The following is a 23470-nucleotide window of genomic DNA, read 5'->3' on the forward strand; positions in this document are numbered from 1 at the left end:
GGGATTTTTAAAAAAGTCAATGATGAAGACTTTTTCTCTCTCTTCAATGGATCCCAGATATTTACAGTGTCATTCAAGATTAGAATAATTAAATGAAAAGAAACCTGATTCTTTCTATTTTTGACATTTTAACATTTAAGCATATAAAAATAACAAGGAGAAGTGTGTTTTTTTGCAATATTAGGGTATTTCAGTCTTTGAAAATAACGTTAAAACTTTATGTATTGATAAATTATTTTTCCTACTAGCTACCCTTACTCCTGAGTGAAGACCAAGTTTTTCATATAGTATAAACAAACACATAGAGTAAATGGTATTTTACATAGCATGAAAGAAACTATTATATCTGATAGATGTAATTTCCTGATATGAATACTTGGTTTCAAGGTTGTTTGCTTTATTTAATTCTGAGCATTATTATCTAAAATAATATTAATTACCAGATCATGTAATTATATATTGTTTTAGAATCATCAAAATAACTATAAGGTTCAATATTGGGAACTAGCTTATACCTGAAAACCAAGGTTTTTGTTTGTTTTTATTATATTCAGAACTTTTAGAATTTATAGAAAGAGCTCATTGTGCTTTTACATGAAAAATATTAGAGTTTGTCCCATAATTGGTGCAATTCATGGGAGTATGGTATTCTGAATAAAAGTGTCATTCACTATATGACAGTTCACTATATATGTCATTCTGGCTGTCTGTAAACTCTTATATAGGCCAGGTAGGGTGGCTCACGCCTCTAATCCCAGCACTTTGGGAGGCTAAGGTGGGCGGATCACTTGAGAGCAGCCTGGCTAACATGGTAAAACCTAATTTCTACTAAAAATACAAAAAATTGCCAGAGGTGGGGACTCACACCTGTAATCCCAGCACTTTGTGAGGCCAAGGTCGGTGGATCACGTGGTCAAGAGATTGAGACCATCCTGGCCAACATGATGAAACCCTGTCTATACTAAAACTATAAAAATTAGCTGGGCGTGGTGGTACACTCCCGTAATCCCAGCTACTCGGGAAGCTGAGGCAGGAGAATCACTTGAACCCGGGAGGCAGAGGTTGCAATGAGCCGAGATCACACCACTGTACTCCAGCCTGGTGACAGAGCCAGACTCTGTCTCAAAAAAAAAAAAAAAAAAAAATACAAAACATTAGCCGGGTGTGGTGGTGCACACCTGTAATCCCAGCTACTCGGGAGGCTGAGGCAGGAGAATCACTTGAATCCGGGAGGCAGAGGTTGCAGTGAGCCAAGATTGTGCCATTGCACTCCAGCTTGGGCAACAAGAGCAAAACTCCATCTAAAAGCAAAACAAACTATAATATATGGCATTTTTAAGTACTCACAAATTCTTTCAGACCTAAAGATAGTATCCTATTATATAAATCCACCAAGATTTCTTCTATAAGAGCAAAATTTATATACAGCAAATTTGGTCAAGTAAAAATGCTTATTGAACTCATTGGTAGAACCTATTTCATTTTTGGTTATGTGGAACCAAGATTATAATATGCAATAACTATCTGAATTAAAGTGAAACTTTAATTGGAAATGGAATAATATCTGACCTGCAGCATAACCAGATCCATGTGATAGTGAGTCAATTGTTAGTATAGGTTTTTGGGTTTTTTGGGGTTGAGACAGAGTTTTGCTCTTGTTACCCAGACTGGAGTGCAGTGGCATGATATCGGCTCACTGCAACCTCTGCCTTACGGGTTTAAGCGATTCTCCTGCCTCAGCCTCCCCAGTAGTAGGGATTACAGGTACCCTGCCACCACATCCAGCCAACTTTTTGTATTTTTAATAGAGACGGTGTTTCACTGTGTTGACCAGGCTAGTCTTGAACTCTTGACCTCAAGTGATCCACCTGCCTTGGCCTCCCAAAGTGCTGGGATTACAAGAGTGAGCCACCATGCCCGACCAGGTTTTTGAAGAATCACTCTCATTCTTGCAAGAATATTTGTTTTATATATAGTAACTGTATTATTGACAGGGAATAGTAAAATTCAGCTAAGAATGCCATTGTGTGGGAAGTTCACTGTAAGATGTTATTTGAGTCATTTCCATGGCCCAGCCAAGTCTCCTAATAACAGTGTTTTGTTAATTTAGTTATAAATCTTATTCATTCATTCAATTTGTGGGTAATCCTATATAATGAATATTGTTCCTACTCTTTGGTCATGTAACCACCACTTTCCTTAATAACCTTCCTGTAATAGGAGAAGCAAGCCAGTCTCTTTAAAATGCTTTTGCTTAACTGCCATTAAGTTAAAACCATTTCATCAGTCCACATCCTACCTCCCACATCTTGGCCCCAATTACTAACATAGAATCTTTTTTTTTTTTCAACTTTTATTTTAATTAAGTTCAGGGGCACAAGTGCAGGTTTGTTACATAGGTACACTGTGTCATGGGGGTTTGTTGTACAGATTGTTTCATCACCCAGGTATTAAGCCTGGTCCCCATTAGTTAGTCACTTTCCTGGTCCTCTCCCTCCTCCCACCCTCCACTCTCTGAAAAGCCCAGTATGTGTTGTTCCCCTCTGTGTGTCCCTGTGCTCTCATCATTTGGCTCCTGCTTATAAATGAGAACATGCAGTATTTTGTTTGGTTATGGCCCCCAGCTCCATCCGTGTCCCTACAAAGGACATGATCTCATTATTTCTTATGGCTGCAACTAACATATGATCTATCTTGACATTCATTTCATCCGTGCAAAATTATCCAGCACTCACACACAGCACAGAGTTGGGCAAAAGGAGCTTAGCTTATATCATGTCTCCCTTTTTTTGACTGTGTTAAAGCATTATTTTGCTTTTCTGTTTGTTACAAAATCCTTTATCTTCAATGGTTAATTTTATTTTTAATGTATTTGGTTAAACAGGAAAACTGTGGTATGTCTGTGTGTAATGGTAAAATATATATCCTGGGTGGAAGACGGGAAAATGGAGAAGCCACAGACACTATACTCTGTTATGATCCTGCAACAAGTATCATCACAGGGGTCGCTGCAATGCCCAGGCCAGTGTCCTATCATGGCTGTGTGACTATTCATAGATACAATGAGAAATGCTTTAAACTCTAAAGCCAGGATACCTCACTGAAGAAGCCACGCTGATCCAAGATGAGAGGTTTTAAAAACTCCAGAGTGGGAACTTGACATATCTCCTTTGTGCCATATGCAAAAAATAGTAAAAATAATAATTTGGTGCCTTTCTCCTCAAAATATCAATCTTTCAAACTGTAATAAAGCCTTTCCTATAATTGAAAAAAAAAACTTTTTTGTTAAAGGTAATGGTGGTTGTTACTTGGCCTTTGAAGAGTGTACCTTTGTAAGTATTTGTGAGAAGCCTATGTGAATTGGGAAATCATACCTGTCTGCATACCTTTTAGGAACATGTCAATGGTGTCTTCACTTAATATGTATGTTTATCTGTATGTTTATTCCTTATTTTGTCAATGTGTAGAGAAAATTGCATGACTTAAGGCATCATTTAGGTTGAAAAAATTAATGCTTAGAATGCATTCTAGGGGAAAAAAATAGTTTTACAGACCTTTGTTGTTAGCAAAGTATATCCAGATTGATTAATTTTATTGGAGGGTTTTTTTTCTGTAATTGATAAAAATGTAATGACAACAATTCAGGTATCATAAAATACTGAAGTATTGTGACTTTATTCTTAGAATGTCTGTCGTATATTAAACGTGTTTTTAGGGGAAGTTAGGTAGGAGATATAAAAATAAGTGCCCCTACCAGGGGGATTAAAATTACAAGTTAATTCTTAGGGAAAAAATGGAATGGCCATTGAAGGAAAAATAACCCACTATGGCTCTCAAAGTTTTTATGCATCATCTCTTAAATCCTCTAAGAAAGCTTCTTTTCTTAACTTGATAAAGCAGTTGAAACCCATTTTTGCAATATCATCTTGTGAAAAACAGGGATGGACAGCCAGGCCCAGTGGCTCACACCTATACTCCCAGCTACTTGGGAGGCTGGGGCAGGAGGATCACTTGAGCCCAGGAGTTTGAGGCTGCAGTGAGCTATGAACACACACTGTACTCTAGCCTGGGCAACAGGGTGAGACTCTGTCTCAAGAGAAAGGAAAAGAAAAATAGGGACAGGTTTCTTCCCTAGCCCAGGAGGGTTTGACCTCATGAGTATGGTGCTTTGATGAGGAGCTCTTCCTTGATTATCCTACTTTCTAGTGAACAGCTAAAATTCCTGAGAGTCTCTACTGTTAAGGTACCTTTAATAGGATCAAGCAGGGACCACCTATCTCAGTGGGTCCATTTTTCTTTTAAAATTAGTTATCTGAAAAAACTTAGCTGTAGTTCCCATCTTGGTTCCCATCTTTAAGGTAAGTCTTTCACTTGGTACCCATTGTGTAAAATATTAATCTACATTTTCAAGCTTCTGTATAGCAGACTGCTTTTGTCTAGGTTTCTCAACTCCACTTCATAAAGCTTATCAGTTTTCAGAGAGGAATGTGAATTTTTTTCTAATGCAAATAGATGGATATGGCAGGAACTAAAGCGTAAGTGAGTATTGTGATTCTGGGTGGGCAGATATAATTTACAGCATTTAGGGATGTTCTAGATAGACTGCTGTAGCTTCTCTTCCAGACACTGTTGTCTTTCACATTATAATTTGTATAGTTCTTGTGATAGGAGGGATGATGCAAATATGTAATTAGAGTGTCACCAGAATTCTGTTAAAACCAAGGTTGAAATAAAAAGCCTAACATTGGTAAGCCACATTTTTTTCTCATCTTAGAATGATACAGAGATTTCAAATAGACATTTTTAAGGCTTTAATGCTTAGCTAGAATCTACATTCTGAAGAAAATTCTTAAAAAATTACAAATTTTTAGGGAATTTTTATTTTTCAAATTACAATTTTAAAATGATATATACCATTTTGTGATAACAGCAATTCAGAAAACAATAACAGCAATTCAGAAAACAATTTTCTATCATCTCAGTTGAAAGACTGTAGGTACAGTTTGGATACCTGTGTTTTGATTTTAAAGATCTTCATTATACTCATAGATGATATAATCTACTTAGTTCAGAAATTCTTTATAGTAAATGAGATAATGTGTGAAAAGTATTTTGTAAATGCTGAGATTCTACAAATGATAGTTGTTATTTTTCATGTGTATTGGTAAGATCATGCCCATTTCATGAATACAGGACTTCATGTAAAAAAAGACTTTTGAGATAACTTTGTATTCTAGCATTTTTGTCTATTGTAAAAAGTATTAACTATTTACTTTTATTTTGTTCTACATTTATTTTAATATCCATTTGTTTATTATAGTAAATTTGAAATGAAATCCTGAAAAACGGAATTTGTTTAAACACAGACCTCACACCAATATTAATTTTTTTCTCTACATTTAAAACTACATAAATTAAGTAGTTGCAATTTATATTGAAGGCCACCAAGAACTTAGGTTGAATCTTAGAAAATTTAAATAACTATTTTTAAAGTTATTCAACTGATGATTTTAATTTTTAAGTTATCTTCCTTTACTAATTCTTGATAAATAATAGCATTAGCCTTGATAAAAAAGAATTTTAGAGTAGAATTCTTATATCAAAAGGGTGTCAAATTGGTATATCAATTGGTGTCAGATTGTATTCATTCTGTCATCACAAAGATTTTTCTTTTGATTATCATATGAACCTTTGGTTTAGAATCTATATATGTACATGCATATGTATGTAGATAGATCGTATGGTTGTATACACACATCTATACAAACACCATGAATTTTAGCAGTCTGTGATGATCAGAAAAACTCATAAAGTAAAAATTAGTTGACCATGTTAAATTCAATTATGGAAGATTTTTTTATTTGGGTATTTCTAGAACTTTTTTACATTTGAAAGTACATGATGAGTATTAGTAAAGATGACTTGTGTATAATCAGATTCTTTACGACAATTTAGTTTTACAAGGTCAGAAGAGATGAATTTGCTAAACCCAGCTGTGATAAATCAGTTGGAAAGGGAATTAAAAGGTATGCTTTGTAGAACAGAAAAGTACAGTTGTTGTTTTTTTCATCAACCTTAACCCTTCTCTATGTTTTTCCTCTCTGTGAGTTGGCTACACAGGTGGTCTAATTTTTACAACAGTAGAACTTCCTCCTTCTCTGCTCTAATCTTCCCACTGACTTGACTGCATAGGTGTGAATTACTAGCGTATTGAATCTTCAGTAACCTTTTGATTTCCTAGGTGACTGAAATAGAGGTATTTACTCCATTTAAACCAGGTGTTAAGATGATGTAAATACTCAGGGAGGGTACTAACTTGTTACTTTTGCCTGTTTGGGGTGTAAAGTGCCATAACTAAATAATCTTCAATTCATGATTCTCGAGTAAGTTTAATTTGATAAAGGGGCTTCACACATGGTGGTGGTCAAACATTAATTCTTTATTTAAAAAGATGAAAATGTTTGTGGAGTGATACATTTTCTCTTAGTGAATATGAATTGTTTATGTATCTCTACTGTCAAATAGCCTTTTTGAAACTCAGGAAAGACAAAGGTTCAATTACACCACTTTTGTCAATAAGCAAACCAGGTATTTTTTTTCCCTGTTGTCTGGATATGGCAATAGATTTTTTAAATTGCTGTGAGAACCCATATATGAAAAGAGAGGAGATGAATTGTTTGTGTGTGCCTTTTATGTCTTGAAATTTATATGTGGAAAAAGATGACATCTACTTCAAACTGTATTTTCTTTTTTCTTTTTTTTTTTTTTTTTTGAGACAGAGTCTCACTCTGTCAGCCAGGCTGGAGTACAGTGGCAAGATCTCGGCTCACTGCAACCTCTGCCTCCCAGGTTCAAGCGATTCTCCTGCCTCAGCCTCCCGAGTAACTGGGATTACAGGCATGTGCCCGGCTAATTTTTTGTGTGTGTTTTTAGTAGAGACAGGGTTTCATCATGTTAGCCAGGATGGTCTCGATCTCCTGACCTCGTGATCCAAAGTGCTGGGATTACAGGTGTGAGACATTGAGCCTGACCTGTATTTTCAGAGAGGAGAGCTTGCTGTTTATGTGGTGCAAGTGATAAGATAATGTCTCTTCAAGGCTTCCTATGGACTGCCTTTATTTTAGTAAACTCAAGACACCAGTTAACCTCAACAGAGTTTTGGCCTTATTAGAATTTGTTGTGCATCTTATTGAAAGCCAGGTTTACATCACCTCACCCCATTATTTTTCTTTTTAGTTAAACAAATAAACTCACCATGCCAAGTAACCAGAATGGAGCAATTTGGTTGACCTTTAAGGCAGCAGGTTTGACTAGCTAGCTATTGTTATTGTCATATCTAATGCTAGGCACCAGAAACCATTTGAGCCAGGAGTGTGAATTAACAATTCCAGAGACACTTTCAACATATTTTAGACACCTTTTAATGTTTTATATGAACGTTTTACATTTGTGTGATTGCCTTAGATACTTAATTTTCCTAGTGCTGAAGGTTATCATACATTTTTTAAAACAGCAACATTCATAACTTATTTTATATATTGTTCCAAAGAAAAGAATCTCTGTTTTAATGGTTTCAAAATAACTGCACCTGAATTTGTTTATGTGCCTTAATTTCTCTAGCGCTATTTGAACTTTGTGTTTCCATCTAAATGAAGCTTACCTTAGATAAGGTTCATATTTATTTCCTGTAGAGTGAATAAACTTCCTTCCCTCTCTTAAATTGTGTAATAAGCACCAGCTTGTGGTTGCTTGGCAGAATGAGAATGTTAAGGGAGATTGTTGGGTGTTTGGAATTTCATTGTTTTTTGTTTTTATTTTTTGATACCTAGGTGCTTTTTAAGATATTCAGACAAATATCTATCTTACATTGATTAAACCCGTGTAAATTCATTTGCAGTATCTACATCGAATGTCAAAAAAGTGTATCTACTTATTTTTGTTCCATACTTAAGTACAATTTTTTCCCTCTCCAGGCTTTTTTATTTAACTTTCTTGAAAAAGCACTTATTCTTCCCTTCCCTATCACCCCTCCACCATGATTTCTTTATTTAAATTTTTATTCAGAGTTGTTGGAGTTCTAAGACAATACAATTTTAGAGTTGAACAAAAGTATAATCTGCTTTACAACTAGCATAGACCTAAGGTCATTTGCTTTCAATTAGAGGCTCCAGAGTCTTCATAGAGGAAACCATGCTTTGTATTTCATTGGTCTCAGTTAAGTTTAGCACGTGAATACTTATATGTTTTGTTTAAATATATTTCTTGCATAGTTTAATTTTTTTAAAGTTGTTGTAATCTAATAAAATGTCTTTTAACCATGATTACTTGACTATATGGTTGTATTAAATTTTGTTTACCAAGAATTTGTTGTTCTGTTTTATTTTAAATATATTTAAGGAGTTGTGCAAAATAGAGATGGGAGAAATACTGTATATATTAATATATATGTGTATTTACTGCTATGTCCATAAGATAACTGGAAGGATAAATAAGAAACTAAAAACAGTGTGTAAGAGGAAAGGAAATGGTGGTCGAAGGACAGTTAAAAAGGAAACTTTTCTGCATCCACATAGATATACGTGTGTGTATATACACACACACACACACACACATAGGAATTATAAATACATACAAAATCAATTTTTTAGTCTGAAACACACGGAAGTATTACCTATTCAATTTTTTCTTTTCTTTTTATTTATTTATTTATTTATTTGAGACTGAGTCTCGCTGTCATCTAGGCTGGGGTGTAGTGGTGTGGCAGGATCTCGGCTCATGCAACGTCCACCTGCCGGGTTCGAGCAGTTCTCCTGCCTCCTCCCAAGTAGCTAGGATTACAGGCATGCACCACCACGGCCGGCTAATTTTTTTTGTATTTTTTTTTTTTTTTTTAGTACAGACAGGATTTCACCATATTGACCAGGCTGGTCTCAAACTCCTGACCTTGTGATCTGCCAGCCTCAGCCTCCCAAAGTTCTGGGATTACAGGCATGAGCCACTGCTCCTGGCCCCAAAATTTTTTAAATTAGCACAAGGTAACCCATAACATTTGCAACCTAATGTTCTTTTGATTTGATTCTCACATTGAAGGTAAGGGACTTAATTTATTTCAAATAATTTTTTTAAAAAGCATAAAGTTATTTTTTTTTTGAGACAGGGTCTCACTGTGTCATCGGGGGCTGGAGTGCAGTGGCAGGATCACTGCTAGCTGCTCTTGGGCTCCTAAGTAACTGGAATCACAGGTGTGTGCCACCACGCCTGGCTAATAATGTTTTGTAGAGACAAGGTCATCTCCACGCTGGTCTCCAGCTGCTGGTGTTAAGCGATGCTTCTGCCTCCCAGAGCACTGGGATTACAGACGTGAGACACCACATCCAACCTGGGGTTATTATGTACTGGAGAGGCAATGTCCGAATTTGCATTGGCAAAATTGTTTTTGAAAATATATAAAAATATTATAGAAGCACATATATGCTTAGATTTTATGCTGTTTTAGAGCTGTGCCATCAAAATAAAATGGCAATTAGGGGTTTTATTTTGTTGTTATTTTTGAGACAAGGTCTCACTGTGTCACCCAGGCTGGAGTGCTGTGGTGTGATCATAGCTCACTGCAGCCTCAACTTGCCAGGCTCAAGCAATCCTCCCACCTCAGCCACACAAGTAGATGGGACGACAGGTGAGGACCACGACGCCTGACCAATTTTTATTTATTTATGTTTGTAGAGATGGGATCTTGCTCTGTTGTCCAGGCTGGTCTCACCAGGGCTCAAGTGATCTGCCCACTTCGGCCTCCCAAAGTGCTGAGATTACAAGTGTGAGCCACTGTGCCCAGCCCCTCTTAGAGTGCTTTTTAATGTTAAAGGTGTTTTCATTTTATTTATTTCCTCTGTAGTTATGTCTGTAAAATGCACGGGGTTCATCAGACCTGATTCCAACCAGTGCTCTGCTGTAGAGCCGTTTACCTCTCTCAGTCTTGCTCTTCTGGTTCTAGGAAATGTAGCCACTTTTAGAGACTTCTTGTAAGGAGATGATGCAATGTATACTGAAGGGTGAACATAGTTCTCACACACAAGAGCAACACATAACTCCATACAGCTGGCTCAGGACAAAAACGCAATGTGCAAAGCAGGGAAGAAACTGGAAGAATTAAAAGTATTCATTGGCTCATTTGAAAAACCTTGGGCAATGGATAAATAGGAGCTTCTTGTATTATACTAATTTTTCTCTTTAAAAAAAAATTACCTGGCGGGGTGAGGTGGCTCACGCCTGCAATCCCAGCACTTTGGGAGGCCGAGTTGTGTGGATCACGAGGTCAAAAGATCGAGACCATCCTGGCCAACATGGTGAAACCCCATCTCTACTAAAAATACAAAAATTAGCTGGGCATGGTGCCAGGAAGTTATCTGTAGTCCCAACCACTCTGGAGGCTGAGGCAGGAGACTCGCTTGAACCCAGGAAGCAGAGGTTGCAGTGAGCCGAGATTGGCACTCCAGCCTGGCGACGGAGTGACTCTGTCTTAAAACCAAACATAAAAGTCACCTGCTGTCTTAATGGAATGAGGAGGGAAATGAACTATACCTGCCTTGTGCTTCTCTGCTATTTATTTATTTTTGAGACAGTGTCTCGCTCTGTTGTCTAGGCTGGAGTGCAATGGTGCGATCTCAGCTCGCTGCAACCTCCATCTCCTGGCTTCAAGTGATTCTCCTGCCTCAGCCTCCAGAGAAGCTGGGATTACGGTGCGCATCACTGCTCCCGGCTAATTTTTTGTATTTTTAGTAGAGACAAGGTTTCTCCATCGTGGCCAGGCTGGTCTCGAACTGCTGACCTCGTGATCCGCCCACCTCGGACTCCCAAACTGCTGACCTCGTGATCCGCCCACCTCGGACTCCCAAAGTGCTGGGATTACAGGCGTGAGCCACCATGCCTGGTTTGGCCAACAGTTTTATTGGGGCTGTTAAGAAGTGGAGTTCTCATTTTACAAGTCTAATTAGTATCTGCATTCAGGTGGGCATATTTCATCACCTTAAACATCCCGGGGGTCCCATTCCTGTTAAACTTAGAAAGGGAGGCTGGTCTTCCCAGGAAGGAGGCTGGGATATGGGTACCTCTGGATCAGAGTCTAGCAACAATTTTCCATCTGAGCCAGCCTCCCACTCCCACTGCCAGGCACAGCTTTGGGCCCAACATCCTTCTTAAGCTCTCATAGTTCCTCTGATGCCCTCTTCCCCTCAAGTTGAGCCCCTCAAGCTGTTGGGCAGCTGCTTCCAGCAGGAGGACTCCCAGCCATGGGCTGCTGCTCCTGGGTCAGCGTCAGCATTCCTGGAACCACTGGACTATAATAACAGTTACTTTTCCGTTGGGTGTGGTGGCTTAGGCCTGGAATCCCAGCACTTCAGGAGGCTGAGGCAGACAGATCACCTGAGGTCAGGAGTTCAGGACCAGCCTGGCCAACATGTTGAAACCCCACCTCTACTAAAAATACAAAAATTAGCTAGGCGTGGTGCTGCATGTCTGTGATCTCAGCTACTTCAGAGGCTGAGGCACGAGAATTGCTTGAACCTGGAAGGTGGAGGTTGCAGTGAGCCGAGAGAAGAGAGAGAGCGAGAGCAGAGAGAGAGAGAGAGAGAGAGCAGAGAGAGAGCAGAGAGAGAGAGCAGAGAGAGAGCAGAGAGAGAGAGAGAGAGAAACAGAAAAAGTTACTTTTCCTCTCACGAAATTTTACATTTAACACTCACCCTCCCCACCCCACTCTCCCAATTTTCTAACAGACTGGTGAGCAATCAGAACCACCCATTCTCCTTTCTCAGTTAAGAGTCTACAAGAGAAGCTGGGCATGATGGCAAGGACCTGTAGTCTCAGCTACTCAGGAGCCTGAGACGTGAGGATCTGACAGGACAGGAGTCCTGCCTCTAAAAAAAAAAAAAAAAAAAAAAAAAACTACAAGACTAGAATCAGCCGGGAGCGGTGGCTCATGCCCGTAATCCCAATACTTTGGGAGGTCAAAGCGGGAGTATTGCTTAAGCCCAGGAGTTCCAGTCCAGCCCTAGCAATCAATCCTAGCTACTCTGGAGACTGAGGCAAGAGCATTGCTTGAGTCCAGGATGTTGAGGCTGCAGTGAGCGCTGATCACAGCAGGGCTAAAACTGTTTTCTACCCAGGGCTGGAAACCAAGTTTAAGCACACTGTCAAAATCTTCCCCACCTCGTCTAAAGAGATTGACCTTATCTAAATAAAACGATCTAAAATAAAAAGTTATTTAACATTGTAGCTGCCCTGTTTCTGGGTCATTTTAATCTCATATCCTTGGGAATGATTGATTACCTCAGAAATATGATTGTATCAGAAGCATAAAAACATACTTGAGTTTTTCATATAATTTATTAATCCGTTTTTACCAGTTTTAATCTGACCAGTTATTACACAAACAGAAGTTTCACAGATAGATTATATATTTTTAAATGCTTGCCTGTAGAAGTTTTGTGTTTTTGTTTCGTTTTGTTTTGTTTTTGAGACAGGGTCTCACTCTGTTGCCCAGGCTGGAGTGCAATGGCACAAACTCTCAGCTCACTGCAGCCTCGACCTCCTGAGCTCAAGTGATCATCCCACCTCAGCCTCCTGGGTAGCTGGGATTACTGGTGAACGCTGCCACACCCAACTAATTTTTGTATTTTTTGTAAAAATAGGGTTTTGCCATGTGCCCAGGCTGGTCTCAAACTCCTGGACTCAAGTGATCCACCCACCTCAGCCTCCCAAAATGGCGGGATTACAGGCATGCACCACCACCGCGTGGTCAATGACTTTTTTTTTTTTTTTTTTTTTTTAAGAGATACAGTCTCTCACTATACTGCCCAGGCTGGCCTTGAACTCCTGGGCTCAAGCGATCTTCCTGCCCCAGCCTCCCGAGTAGCTGGGATTACATGCACACACCACCACTCCCAGCTGGAGTTAGACATCTTAATTGAATGTTTCTCATTTTCTACTTGGCAAGAGTACAGAGAAATAATTTTCTGGTATGAGAAAATAGCAGTGTGAGTAAAACAAACTCATGCCCAGACTGGGATGGAAGAAGGTGTCAGGAAAACACTAGGGCTTGGTATGGGACCTTTGCCCTGAAGATAATGGGGCTTCTCTAAGTGGGAGTGCAGCTTTCCAGTTGCTTCCTGGCCTGGCAGCTAAACTCTCAGGCCCTGGGGGCAGACTGCCTGGGTCGACCACGCAGCTCCACTCTTCCTAGCTGTCTGACTCAGCTACGTGACGCCTCCTTTTTGTGCTTCATTTTTCTCAAAGTAGGACTGATAATAATAAAAGTTGTTACAAAGATTAAATCTGTGAAGTGCTTGGATCACTGCCTGGTAGGCAGTGTTATTAATAGCTAATATGCAATTATAACAATGCATGCCCAGGTTACCACAGCTCTGTTTTCCATAGAAGCAGAAATTCAGGTTATTATGTGAAATCTGTCAATGTTTGAAATGTTGGCTCATTTAAAACAAAATGTGACATCTATAGTGATTGTGCAGTCTCTGAACTGTATTCCTTCACGGCAACCTCACCAGCTCTCGTTAACTACCTGTTGACAACAGTGCATTGACCATGCCACCTATCAGGTGTCTTCTGAGCCCCAAAGCCTTATGTACAGATTTAATATCTTCATGGCCAGGTGCGGTGGCTTATGCCTGTAATCCAAGCTCACTGGGAGGCCAAGGCAGGTGAATCACCTGAGGACAGGAATCTGAGACCAGCCTAGCCAACCTGGTGAAACCCGTCTCTACTAAAAATACGAAAATTAGCCAGGCATGGTGGTGTGCGCCTTTAGTCCCAGCTACTCGGGAGGCTGAGACAGGAGAATCGCTTCAATCTGGGAGGCAGATATTGCAGTGAGCTGAGATCGCACCGCTGTACTCCAGCCTAGGCAACAGAGTGAGAATCCGTCTCAAAAAAAAAAAAATCTTCAAATGGATGCCTCAAACTTAAACTGTCCCGGAGGGAATCCTGATTCTCCCACCTCCAGTATTCAAATTTGTTCTTCCTTCAGTCTCCCTCCTTTCAGGATTTGACACCATCATCCCCCATTGGCCACTGCTGGAAACCTGTGAGCCATCCTCAGTTCCCCCTGCTAACCTCCTCCCTCCAGGCCCACCTCCAGTGGCGGTGCAGGTGAGTGCTGCCTAAGGGAGCCTGGCTAGCCAGGAGCCAAAACCAGCCTCTAACCACTTGCCAAGCTCGAGGAGAGAAGGCAAGTCTGGTCTGCTGGGAGGAAGGGGCAGTTTACCTAAGAGGCCATTTGACCTAGCAGAGGCCAGTCCCTTCCCTTCACTCCCAGTCTCCTCACCGTTCATCATCCTCAAGTCTTCTGGTATTTTCTCCATAGTTCTTTTGTCTATCCCCTTCCCACCATCTCCACTGCTGTGGTAAGCCACCCTTTTTTTTTTTTTTTGAGATGGAGTTTCACTTTTGTCACCCAGGCTGGAGTGCAATGGCACAATCTTGGCTCACCACAACCTCTGCCTCCTGGACTCAAGCAATCCTCCTGTCTCAGCCTGGGATTACAAGCACACACCACCACACTCAGCTGATTTTTTTTTTCTTTTTTCTATTTTTAGTAGAAATGGGGTTTCACCATATTGGTCAGGCTGGTAACTCCTGACCTCAGATGATCCACCTGCCTTGATCTCCCAAAGTGCTAGGATTATAGGCATGAGCCACCACGCCCAACACCACCCTCATTTTTTGCCCGGAAGACTGAAATTGCTTTCCAGCTGTCTCACTGATTCTGTGTTCACACACCCCCTTCAGTCATTCCCCACCTATTCACTGCAGCAAATGATTATTTGTTTTTGAGACGGAATCTTGCTCTATCACCCAGGCTGGAGTGCAGTGGAGCGATCTTGGCTCGCTGCAACCTCCACCTCTGGGTTCAAGCAATTCTCCTGCCTTAGCCTCCCCAGTAGCTAGGATTACAGACATGTGTCACCATGCCTTGCTAATTTTTGCATTTTTTTTTTTTTTAGTAGAGACAGGGTTTCATTGTGTTAGACAGGCTGGTCTCGATCTCCTGACCTTGTGATCCGCTTGCCTCGGCCTCCTAAAGTGCTGGGATTACAGGCGTGAGCCACTGTACCTGACAGCATGTGATATTTTTAAAAGGGCAAATAGGCCAGGCGCAGTGGCTCATGCCTGTAGTCGCAGCACTTTAGGAGGCCAAAGTGGGTGGATCACGAGGTCAGGAGATCAAGACCAGCCTGGCTAACATGGTGAAACCCCAACTCTACTAAAAATACAAAAAATTAGTCAGGCATGGTGGCACACGCCTGTAGTCCCAGCTACTTGGGAGACTGAGGGAGGAGAATCCCTTGAACCTGGGAGGCGGAGGCTGCAGTGAGCCAAGATTGCTCCACTGCACTCCAGCCTGGGCGACAGAACGAGACTCCGTGGGCAAAGAGAATACTGTATACTACTCCCCTGCTTAAAATCCTTTGTTGCTCTTATGGTAAAGATTGAAATCTTATCATCACCTCTGTCCTGCATGATCTTGCTCCTGCCTAACTCTCAGCCTCAGCCCCAGCCACAACACTCTTGCTTAAGGAGCCCTGCACTTTCTTTTCTTTTTCTTTTCTTTATTTTTTTGAGGCCATGTCTCTCTGTCACCCAGGCTGGAGTGCTGTGCAGTGGCCTGACCACAGCTCACTGCAGCCTCAGCCTCCCGGGCTCAAGCGATCCTCCTACCTCAACCTCATGAGTATACTTCAACTACTGGCAAGTGCTACCACAACCAGCTAATTTTTTGTATTTTTAGTAGAGATGGGGTCTTGCTAGGTTGCCCAGACCGGTTTCGAACTCCTGAGTTCAGGCAATCCTCCTGCCTCCAACCCCCAAAGTATTGGAATTATAGGCGTGAGCCACTGCGCCCATCCCAGACACATGTTTTAGAAAGAAAAAAATACATCGAAGTTCTACCGGCCGGAGTGCAGTGGCTCCGAGCTTTCTGACCCTCTGCAATGGTTCCTACTTGTTAAGGTTGGACTTAATCGTTTTCAGGGAGGCCTTTTCTGCCTCCACATTTCATTTGGTCCCCCCGTGTTGTGGCTTCTTAGTGCCCTGCCCGTTTCCCTCACAGAGGTTATCTGTTTCTGAAATGTCCACACTGCCTGCATATGTGTGAAATCTGTAGCTAAGTTATTTCTCTTTATGTTTTTGTTTTGAGACAGTCTCACTCTGTCGCCAGGTTAGAGTGCAGTGGCACCATCTTGGCTCACTGCAACCTCTGCCTCTGGGGTTCAAGTGATTCTCCTGCCTCAGTCTCCCGAGTAACTGGGACTACAGGCGCCTGCCACCATGGCCGACTAATTTTTGTATTTTTAGTAGAGACCGGGTTTCACCATGTTGGCCAGGATGGCCTCGATCTCCTGACCTCATGATCCACCCGCCTCAGCCTCCCAAAGTGCCGGGATTACATGCGTGAGCCACCGCGCTTGGCCTCAAAGTTGCAGTCTCATCAGAACTTTACACTCTCCCCCTTGACTTCCCAAAGGGGCCTATAGGATACAGGGGAAGCCTCAAGGCAGCGCTGGGAGAGGAGATCTGTGTGCAGGGTTGTGAGCTTAGCCTGAGCTCTCACTGGCCTCGGCTGCTATGTCTCTGGCAACTCCTGGTCTCTACTGCCCTGCGGGCATCAGCTGCTGAGGGGGTTGGCTGGCAAGCTCATGACCTGTGGCTTTAGCAGCTTCAGAGTTTGATGTCTCATCTTTCGCCCACACTCCTCCATCCCCACTGCTGTTACCAGCTGACTTAGGTGCTTCAGTGTCACTGGTATCTTCGGTACTGCCCATCCTTGGGGTCTTAGCTACATTCTGTAGCCATTCCCTGGCCATCAGTCCATCACAAGGCCTCTTCTCTAGCCTGGCACAGTGCCTACTGGCCCCACCACGGCTCTCAACCATGCTACTTTTGGCATGCCAGGCAGGGAGCAACAAGAGAAATCTGGAATTCTGACATACCTGATATGCGCGCGGTGGCGAGCCGGCAGCACTACTGCAGGCTCCTCCCGATGCCACGGCCTGCTCCCGAGCCCCGCTGCCTGAGCCTTCTCACAGAACTGGACAGCCTTCCAAGCTGGACCAGAGGAAGTTAATTTCCAGCTTCCTCCGCACTCACCTGGGTATTTCTATGCTCCCTGCCTCAGTGTTAAACTTCGAGTGAGGAACACCAACACACTCATCCTGACCTCTCACCTCACCCCCTTTTCCATGAAATGTATGTTTATGTCCCCAGTTCCTATTATCTCTTGAGTCTTAGCTTAAGGTTCAAGGAAGCTTTTTTTTTTTGAGATAGAGTTGTTGCCCATGCTGGAGTGCAATGGCACAATTTCAGCTCACTGCAACCTCTGTCTCCCGGGTTCAAGGGATTCTCCTGCCTCAGCTTCCCAAATAGCTGAGATTACAGGCACGTGCCACCACGCCCAGCTACTTTTTGTATTTTTAGTGGAGATGGGGTTTAGCCATGTTGGCCAGGTTGGTCTCAAACTGCTGACCTCAGGTGATCCACCTGCCTCAGCCTCCCAAGTGTTGGGATTATGGGCGTGAGCCACCACGCTCAACCTAATTTTTTTTTTTAGAGACAGGTCTTACTATCACCACAACTAGTCTCATACTTCTGGCTCAAGAGATCCTCCCACCTCAACCTCCAAAAGCACTGGGATTAATTATAGGTGTGAGCCACTGAGCCTGGCCAAGGATGCCTTTCTTGACTTTTCTGATTAGATTAAATTTCCCTGTCAAATGGTAATTAGACTCTACATTTCACAAGGGCAGAAAGTCTGTTTCGTTCACTTCTTAGGCCTCAGTGCCTAACATAGGGCTTGGAACACAGTCCCAGAACAGAACAGAATGCAATACATTGTTGAACAAATATTGGTTTGGTTTTGTTTTTAGAGACAGAGTCTTGCTCTGCTGCCCAGGCTGGAGTGCAGTGACATGATCTCTGCTCACTGCAACCTCCGCCCCCCAGGTTCTTGTGCCTCAGCCTCCCGAGTAGCTGGGATTACAGGCGCAGGCCACCATGTCTGGCTAATTTTTTTTTATATTTTAGTAGAGACGGGGTTTCACCATGTTGCCCAGTCTGATCTCAAACTTCTGACCTCAGGCAATCCACCCTCCTTGACCTCCCAAAGTGCCAGGATTACAGGCGTGACCCACTTTGCCCGGCCTGAACAAATATTGCTAATTAGCTTTTACCTCTAATAGACCTTCAGGTCAGGAGGCCAGGGGTGACATATTATACATTCCTCTATTCCTTGGTCATGCAGGGCCTTGAAGTTAGTTCGTACTATCCATACATTCGATAAATACTTTTTGAGCGTAAACTATGTGCAATTTGCTCACCTTGCTATTGGGGTTATAGGAGTAAATCTTTTAGCACATTTTTATTAAGCATCAAATACACCATGTACAGCCGGACACGGTGGCTTATGCCTGTAATCCCAGCACATGGGGGGTGAGGTGGGCGGATCACCTGAGGTCAGGAGATGGAGACCAGCCTGGCCAACATGGTGAAACCCTGTCTCTACTAAAAATACGGAAATTAGCCGGGCATGGTGGTGTGCGCCAGTAATCCCAGCTACTTGGGAAACTGAGGCAGGGGAGTCAATTGAACCTGGGAGGCAGAGGTTGCAGAGAGCCGAGATCTCACCACTGCACTCCATCCTGGGCAACAGAGGGAGACTGTCTCAAAAAAAAAATATATATATATATATATACCATGTACATTTATTATACATCGATAAAAACATTAAATATATAAAAAATTGATAACATGTATGCAAAGTATAAAAAATACAGTGAACCTCCTAAGCTCACCACTCAGCTTCAGTAGTAAATCTTTATACAGTGAAGAGAAGGGATTGAAGGGGAACAGGAGATCCCTGGGAACAGTTGGGAGGCTACTTATAGTCTTGGGCAGAGAGATGACAGGGTCTCAGTTAGGATGGCAGAGTTAAAGGAAAGAGAATGTTGGCCTCAAGAGACATTTAGATGGAAAACTGGACTTGGACTGTCACTCGCTAGTGTGACTTAGATAAGTCTCAAGTCTTCCCTGCCTCAGTTTCTTCATTTGTAAAATGGGCTAGTAGTAACTATTGTTATTTGTATACCCAGTACTTAGCACATGGGTTGGCACAAAGAAGGCACACCCAGCCAGGTGTGGTGGCTCACGCCTGTAATCCCAGCACTTTGGGAGGCCGAGGCGGGCAGATCACGAGGTCGGGAGTTCGAGATCAGTCTGGCCAACATAGTAAAACCCCGTCTCTACTAAAAATACAAAAAATTAGCCAGTGTGGTGGCAGGCATCCCAGTTACTCGGGAGGCTGGGGCAGGAGACTCGCGTGAACCCGAGATGTGGAGGTTGCAGTGAGTTGAGATCGCGCCACTGCACTCCAGCCCGGGCAACACTGCGAGACTCTGTCTCAAAAAAAAAATAAGGCACACACAAAAATCATAGTGACTATTGTGATTAATAAGGAAGGTCATACACGCTGGCAGCATGAATATTCTGTCAAATTCGGGGCTGGAATTCGCCATCCTCCAGGGCAGGAAAGTGATGGACGACGGTGCCTTTGCGAGAATCGTCGCCCACCCTGACCAGGAAGTGGCCTCGGGGGCTGCGGTCGCTGCCTGGACCAGCACCGCCCCGCCCCGCTCTGGTCCGCCCCGCCCCGTCCCCATCCCTGCGAACTCCGCCCCCATCCCTGCGAGCTCCGCCCCAGGCCCGCGCGCGCGCCGCCGCCACTACCGCCGCCGCGCGTGCCCCGACGCGCCTATCTGCTGACGTGCGGAGCGGAACGCGTACGGCGTGCGCCGCCGAGCCGTGTGCTTCCGCGGGCTGCGGGGTCGCTGGCGCCTGGTGGTGGGGCGGCTTCGCGGGGCTTCGCGCGCCCTCTCAGCTCGTCGTGCCCTCTCGCGGCGCCCGGCGGGGCCAGCGCTGCAGCCGGAGACGCAGGGAAAGGGTGAGTGTTGGCGGGCACAGGAAGGGGCCGGCCGGGCGCGCGCCCCGCTCTCCGGGGCATTGTCTGGGCGGGGGCGGCGCGGGCACGTGCGTGCCCCTCCCCCATCGGCCGGCCGCGCCGCGGCGGGACCCGGTGAGTCCCCGGGGCCGAGGGGAGGGCCGGGAGGACCCCAGGTGCGGGACGGGGGGCCACCGAAGCGGGAGCCTGGAATTGTAGCGTGAGGTGGGGGCTTCCTCCTCAGCCGGGCGCTGCGCTGAGGGGAGGCGGGTCCCGGAGCCGCCGCTGCCGGAGCTTGCAGGACGTTAAGCTCTTGGCCTTGGAAGCGGCACGATTTCGCCCCAGTAGCAGCAAGTCGTGGGTTTACCGAAAGGATCCTGCACTTCCCCTCCAACCTGTCGCCGTCCCGAGCAGCCCTCCCCGGGAAGGAAGGAGGGGTGGGGGAGGCCGGGGGCTCCAGGGATGGGGCCGTGCGGGGCGGAGTGGGAGCCTCGGGAAGTGAGGACCCCTGCAGGAAAGGCTGGCTTGGAGGGCTGTGGCCAGACTGCAGGGACAATGAGGCTCTTCCCGTCTTCAGCGGGATTCTGTTGAGAAATGGAGAGGAGAGGAGGAGGATGCTATCAGGAATCCTACAGGCCTGACACATCATTTTAGTTTGATGTTTGCTAGTATTTTCATCAGCAGTTACAGAGTCGACCCACATTTTCCATTCCCTTTTCTCTCTGACATGTAAAAAATGCGAAATAATATTACATAGTATTTAGCAATAGCAATTCCCCTTTCTTAATGAGTAGCGAGCATTCAGCGTAGAAAAATTTCAGAATACGAGCAAAACAAGAAAAAAAATGCCCTGCATCCAAGGGTCTAGAGGTATTAACCCTTGGATGTGTATTCCTGCTTGTGTATACTCTTGAAAAGATTGGGCAGGTGATGCCCTGATTAGGAGTTTAGTTTTTCCAGGAAGCCTTTGAAGGTTTTGAGAAGGTGAATGGCATGATCATCAAGAGGGCTGGGGAGGAACCCACGAGGTTAGTTAACTATGCCCTTTGCAGTAGCTTGCTAGGCCCATGGCGGGGAGATGGGGAAGAGTAAACAGATTTTAAATGTTTTGAAGGTAGAATGAACAAGACTTGGGTTGGTGAGGGAATGGTAGGAGTCTTTGCTTTTTTGATTTTTGTTTTGAGCACTGAGTAGATGGTGGTGCCATTTACTGATATGACGAATGGAAGAGAAATTTGAGGTGGGAAAAATAATGAATTCTATTTTGGATGTATTAAATTGTAGATACATATTATGAAGTCGGTGTTTTGAGGCAGTTGGAGGTAGAGGGCTGGAACTCAAGGAAGAGAGAGGCTAGAGCTAGAGATAAAATGCTGGGAGTGGCTGGGGGCGGTGCTCACACCTGTAATCCCAGCACTTTGGGAGGCTGGGCGGGTAGCCTGACCCCAGAAGTTCTAGACCAGCCTGGGCAACAAGGCAGAACTCCATCTCACTCTTTGTTTCTTTTTTTGAGACAGAATCTTGCTCTGTTGCTCAGGCTGGAGTGCAGTGGCACTATCTAGGCACACTGCAACCTCTGCCTCCTGAATTCAAGCGATTCTTCAGCCTCAGTCTCCCGAGTAGCCGGGACTACAGGGGCGCACCACCACGTCTGGCTAATTTTTGTATTAGTAGAGACTGGGTTTCGCCATGTTGGTCAGGGTGATCTCAAACTCCTGACTTTGTGATCCGCCCACCTCGGCCTCCCAAAGTGCTGGGATTACAGGCATGAGCCACCGTGCTTGGCCAGGACGCTCTTTAAAAATAAAATAAATAAATTGGGAGCGATCAGTACGTAGATGATATTCAGAGGTATGGTGCTGTGTGAGATACTGAGGGGAAAGAGTAGAGAGAAGTGAAAAGGGCTCAGACACTCAAACACCGCTAGGTCTGATAGAGGAAGAAGGTTGAGGAAAGGACCTGGGAAATGGCAAGTGAGGTAGGAGAAAAAGCTGGCATCATGGCAGCCTACAGGTGTTTCTGGAAGATGTTGAATTGGTCCCTTTATCAGGGCTTCTGAGGTGTTCAGTAATGTTGTCAGTTGGATTTGGCAGCACGGAGGTTATTGGTTTTGGTTGTTGGTCTTCCTGTTCTTAGTTCTGGAATTGGGAGGTGGGAACCAGATTCGAATAGTTTAATGGGATATGAGGAAGTGAAACTAACGAGTGCGGATTAGAAAGACGTGTCCCTATTTCCATCTGCCTCACAACTAAACTTGATTGATGAAAAACGATGTCTTGCGTGTGTGTGTGTGTGTGTGTGTTTTGGGAGGGGAAGGAGTCTCTTATCTGTCGCCCAGGCTGGAGTGCTGTGGCATGATCTAGTCTAGGCTCACTGCAACCTCTGCCTCGAGGGTTCAAGTGATTCTCCTGCCTCAGCCTCCTGAGCAGCTGAGATTACAGGCATGTGCCACCACGACCGGCTAAATTTTTTTTATATTTTTAGTAGAGACGGTTTCATCATGTTGGCCAGGCTGGTCTCAAACTCCTCACCTCGTGATCCGCCCACCTCAGCCTCCCAAAGTGCTGGGATTACAGGTGTGAGCCACCACACCTGGCCTGTTTCTTTCGTTTGTTGATTACTAGTATGTTTGAATTTTTTTTTTTTTTTAACATTTATTAGCTATTTGTGAATCTGTTTTCCTGTTCTCTGGCCTCTTTTCTTATTTCCTAATTGATTGTCAAAAGTTCTTTAGATATTAAAAAATATGTAGCTTGACATAGAGCATGCAGAGCTCTCCCCACATGGTTTTCAGTTTCAAATGCCTTCATGTTCATAGTAGATGCACTATAGTTTGCTGTGGGTTATTTTCTATTATAAAATCCATAGGAAGACGAGAACTAACATTTAGGTTGTTGATCTCTGAGCGCAGCCCACCTATGATGTACATTACCTCGTATTTCCTTAGGATAGATTCTCAGAAATAGTTGGTCCTGTCCTCTTTTCGTCAACTGTGGATTTTTTTTTTTTTTTTTTTTTGAGACGGAGTTTCGCTCATTACCCAGGCTGGAGTGCAGTGGCGCGATCTCTGCTCACGGCAACCTCCGCCTCCTGGGTTCAGGCAATTCTTCTGCCTCAGCCTCCTGAGTAGCTGGGATTACAGGCACGCGCCATCATGCCCAGCTAACTTTTTGTATTAGTAGAGACGGAGTTTCACCATGTTGACCAGGATGGTCTCGCTCTCTTGACCTCGTGATCCACCCGCCTCGGCCTCCCGAAGTGCAACCGTGGATTTTTATATGAATGTTCATTGCCACGTTCTTGGACTGTTCCCCATCCTCTGCCTTTGGCGCTGCCTTGCTTTCAGTCTCTTTTCTGTTGTGATACCCAGTGGACTGTGGGGGTTGTTGTAATTTTCTCTAGAAAACGAGACTTACGAAGCAGATTGCTTTTTCTTTTCTTTTCTTTTTTTTTTTTGAGTGAGCGTCTCTGTTG

At 43.8% G+C, this 23470-nt stretch overlaps 2 protein-coding genes across 6 annotated transcripts in view; both read left to right on the forward strand.

Annotated features, from left to right (window-relative positions):
- Nucleotides 1–8363, forward strand: part of KLHL24 (kelch like family member 24) — a 49579-nt gene extending 41216 nt beyond the window's left edge. For all 5 annotated transcript variants that reach the window (XM_021674496.2, XM_021674497.2, XM_064366857.1 and 2 more), the window contains one exon: nucleotides 2885–8363. In XM_021674496.2, the coding sequence (XP_021530171.1) occupies nucleotides 2885–3085 (201 nt within the window). In that variant the 3' untranslated portion in view covers nucleotides 3086–8363. The remainder of the gene's footprint in view (nucleotides 1–2884) is intronic.
- Nucleotides 8364–19803: 11440 nt separating this feature from the next.
- YEATS2 (YEATS domain containing 2) overlaps nucleotides 19804–23470 on the forward strand; it is a 104979-nt gene continuing 101312 nt past the window's right edge. The window contains exon 1 of the mRNA XM_021674494.2: nucleotides 19804–19999. The gene's annotated coding sequence lies outside the window, so the exon portion shown is untranslated. The remainder of the gene's footprint in view (nucleotides 20000–23470) is intronic.

This window comes from Aotus nancymaae, unplaced genomic scaffold, assembly GCF_030222135.1.
Source record: "Aotus nancymaae isolate 86718 unplaced genomic scaffold, 86718_ANA_hifiasm-v0.15.2.pri h1tg000067l, whole genome shotgun sequence".
NCBI lineage: Eukaryota > Metazoa > Chordata > Mammalia > Primates > Aotidae > Aotus > Aotus nancymaae.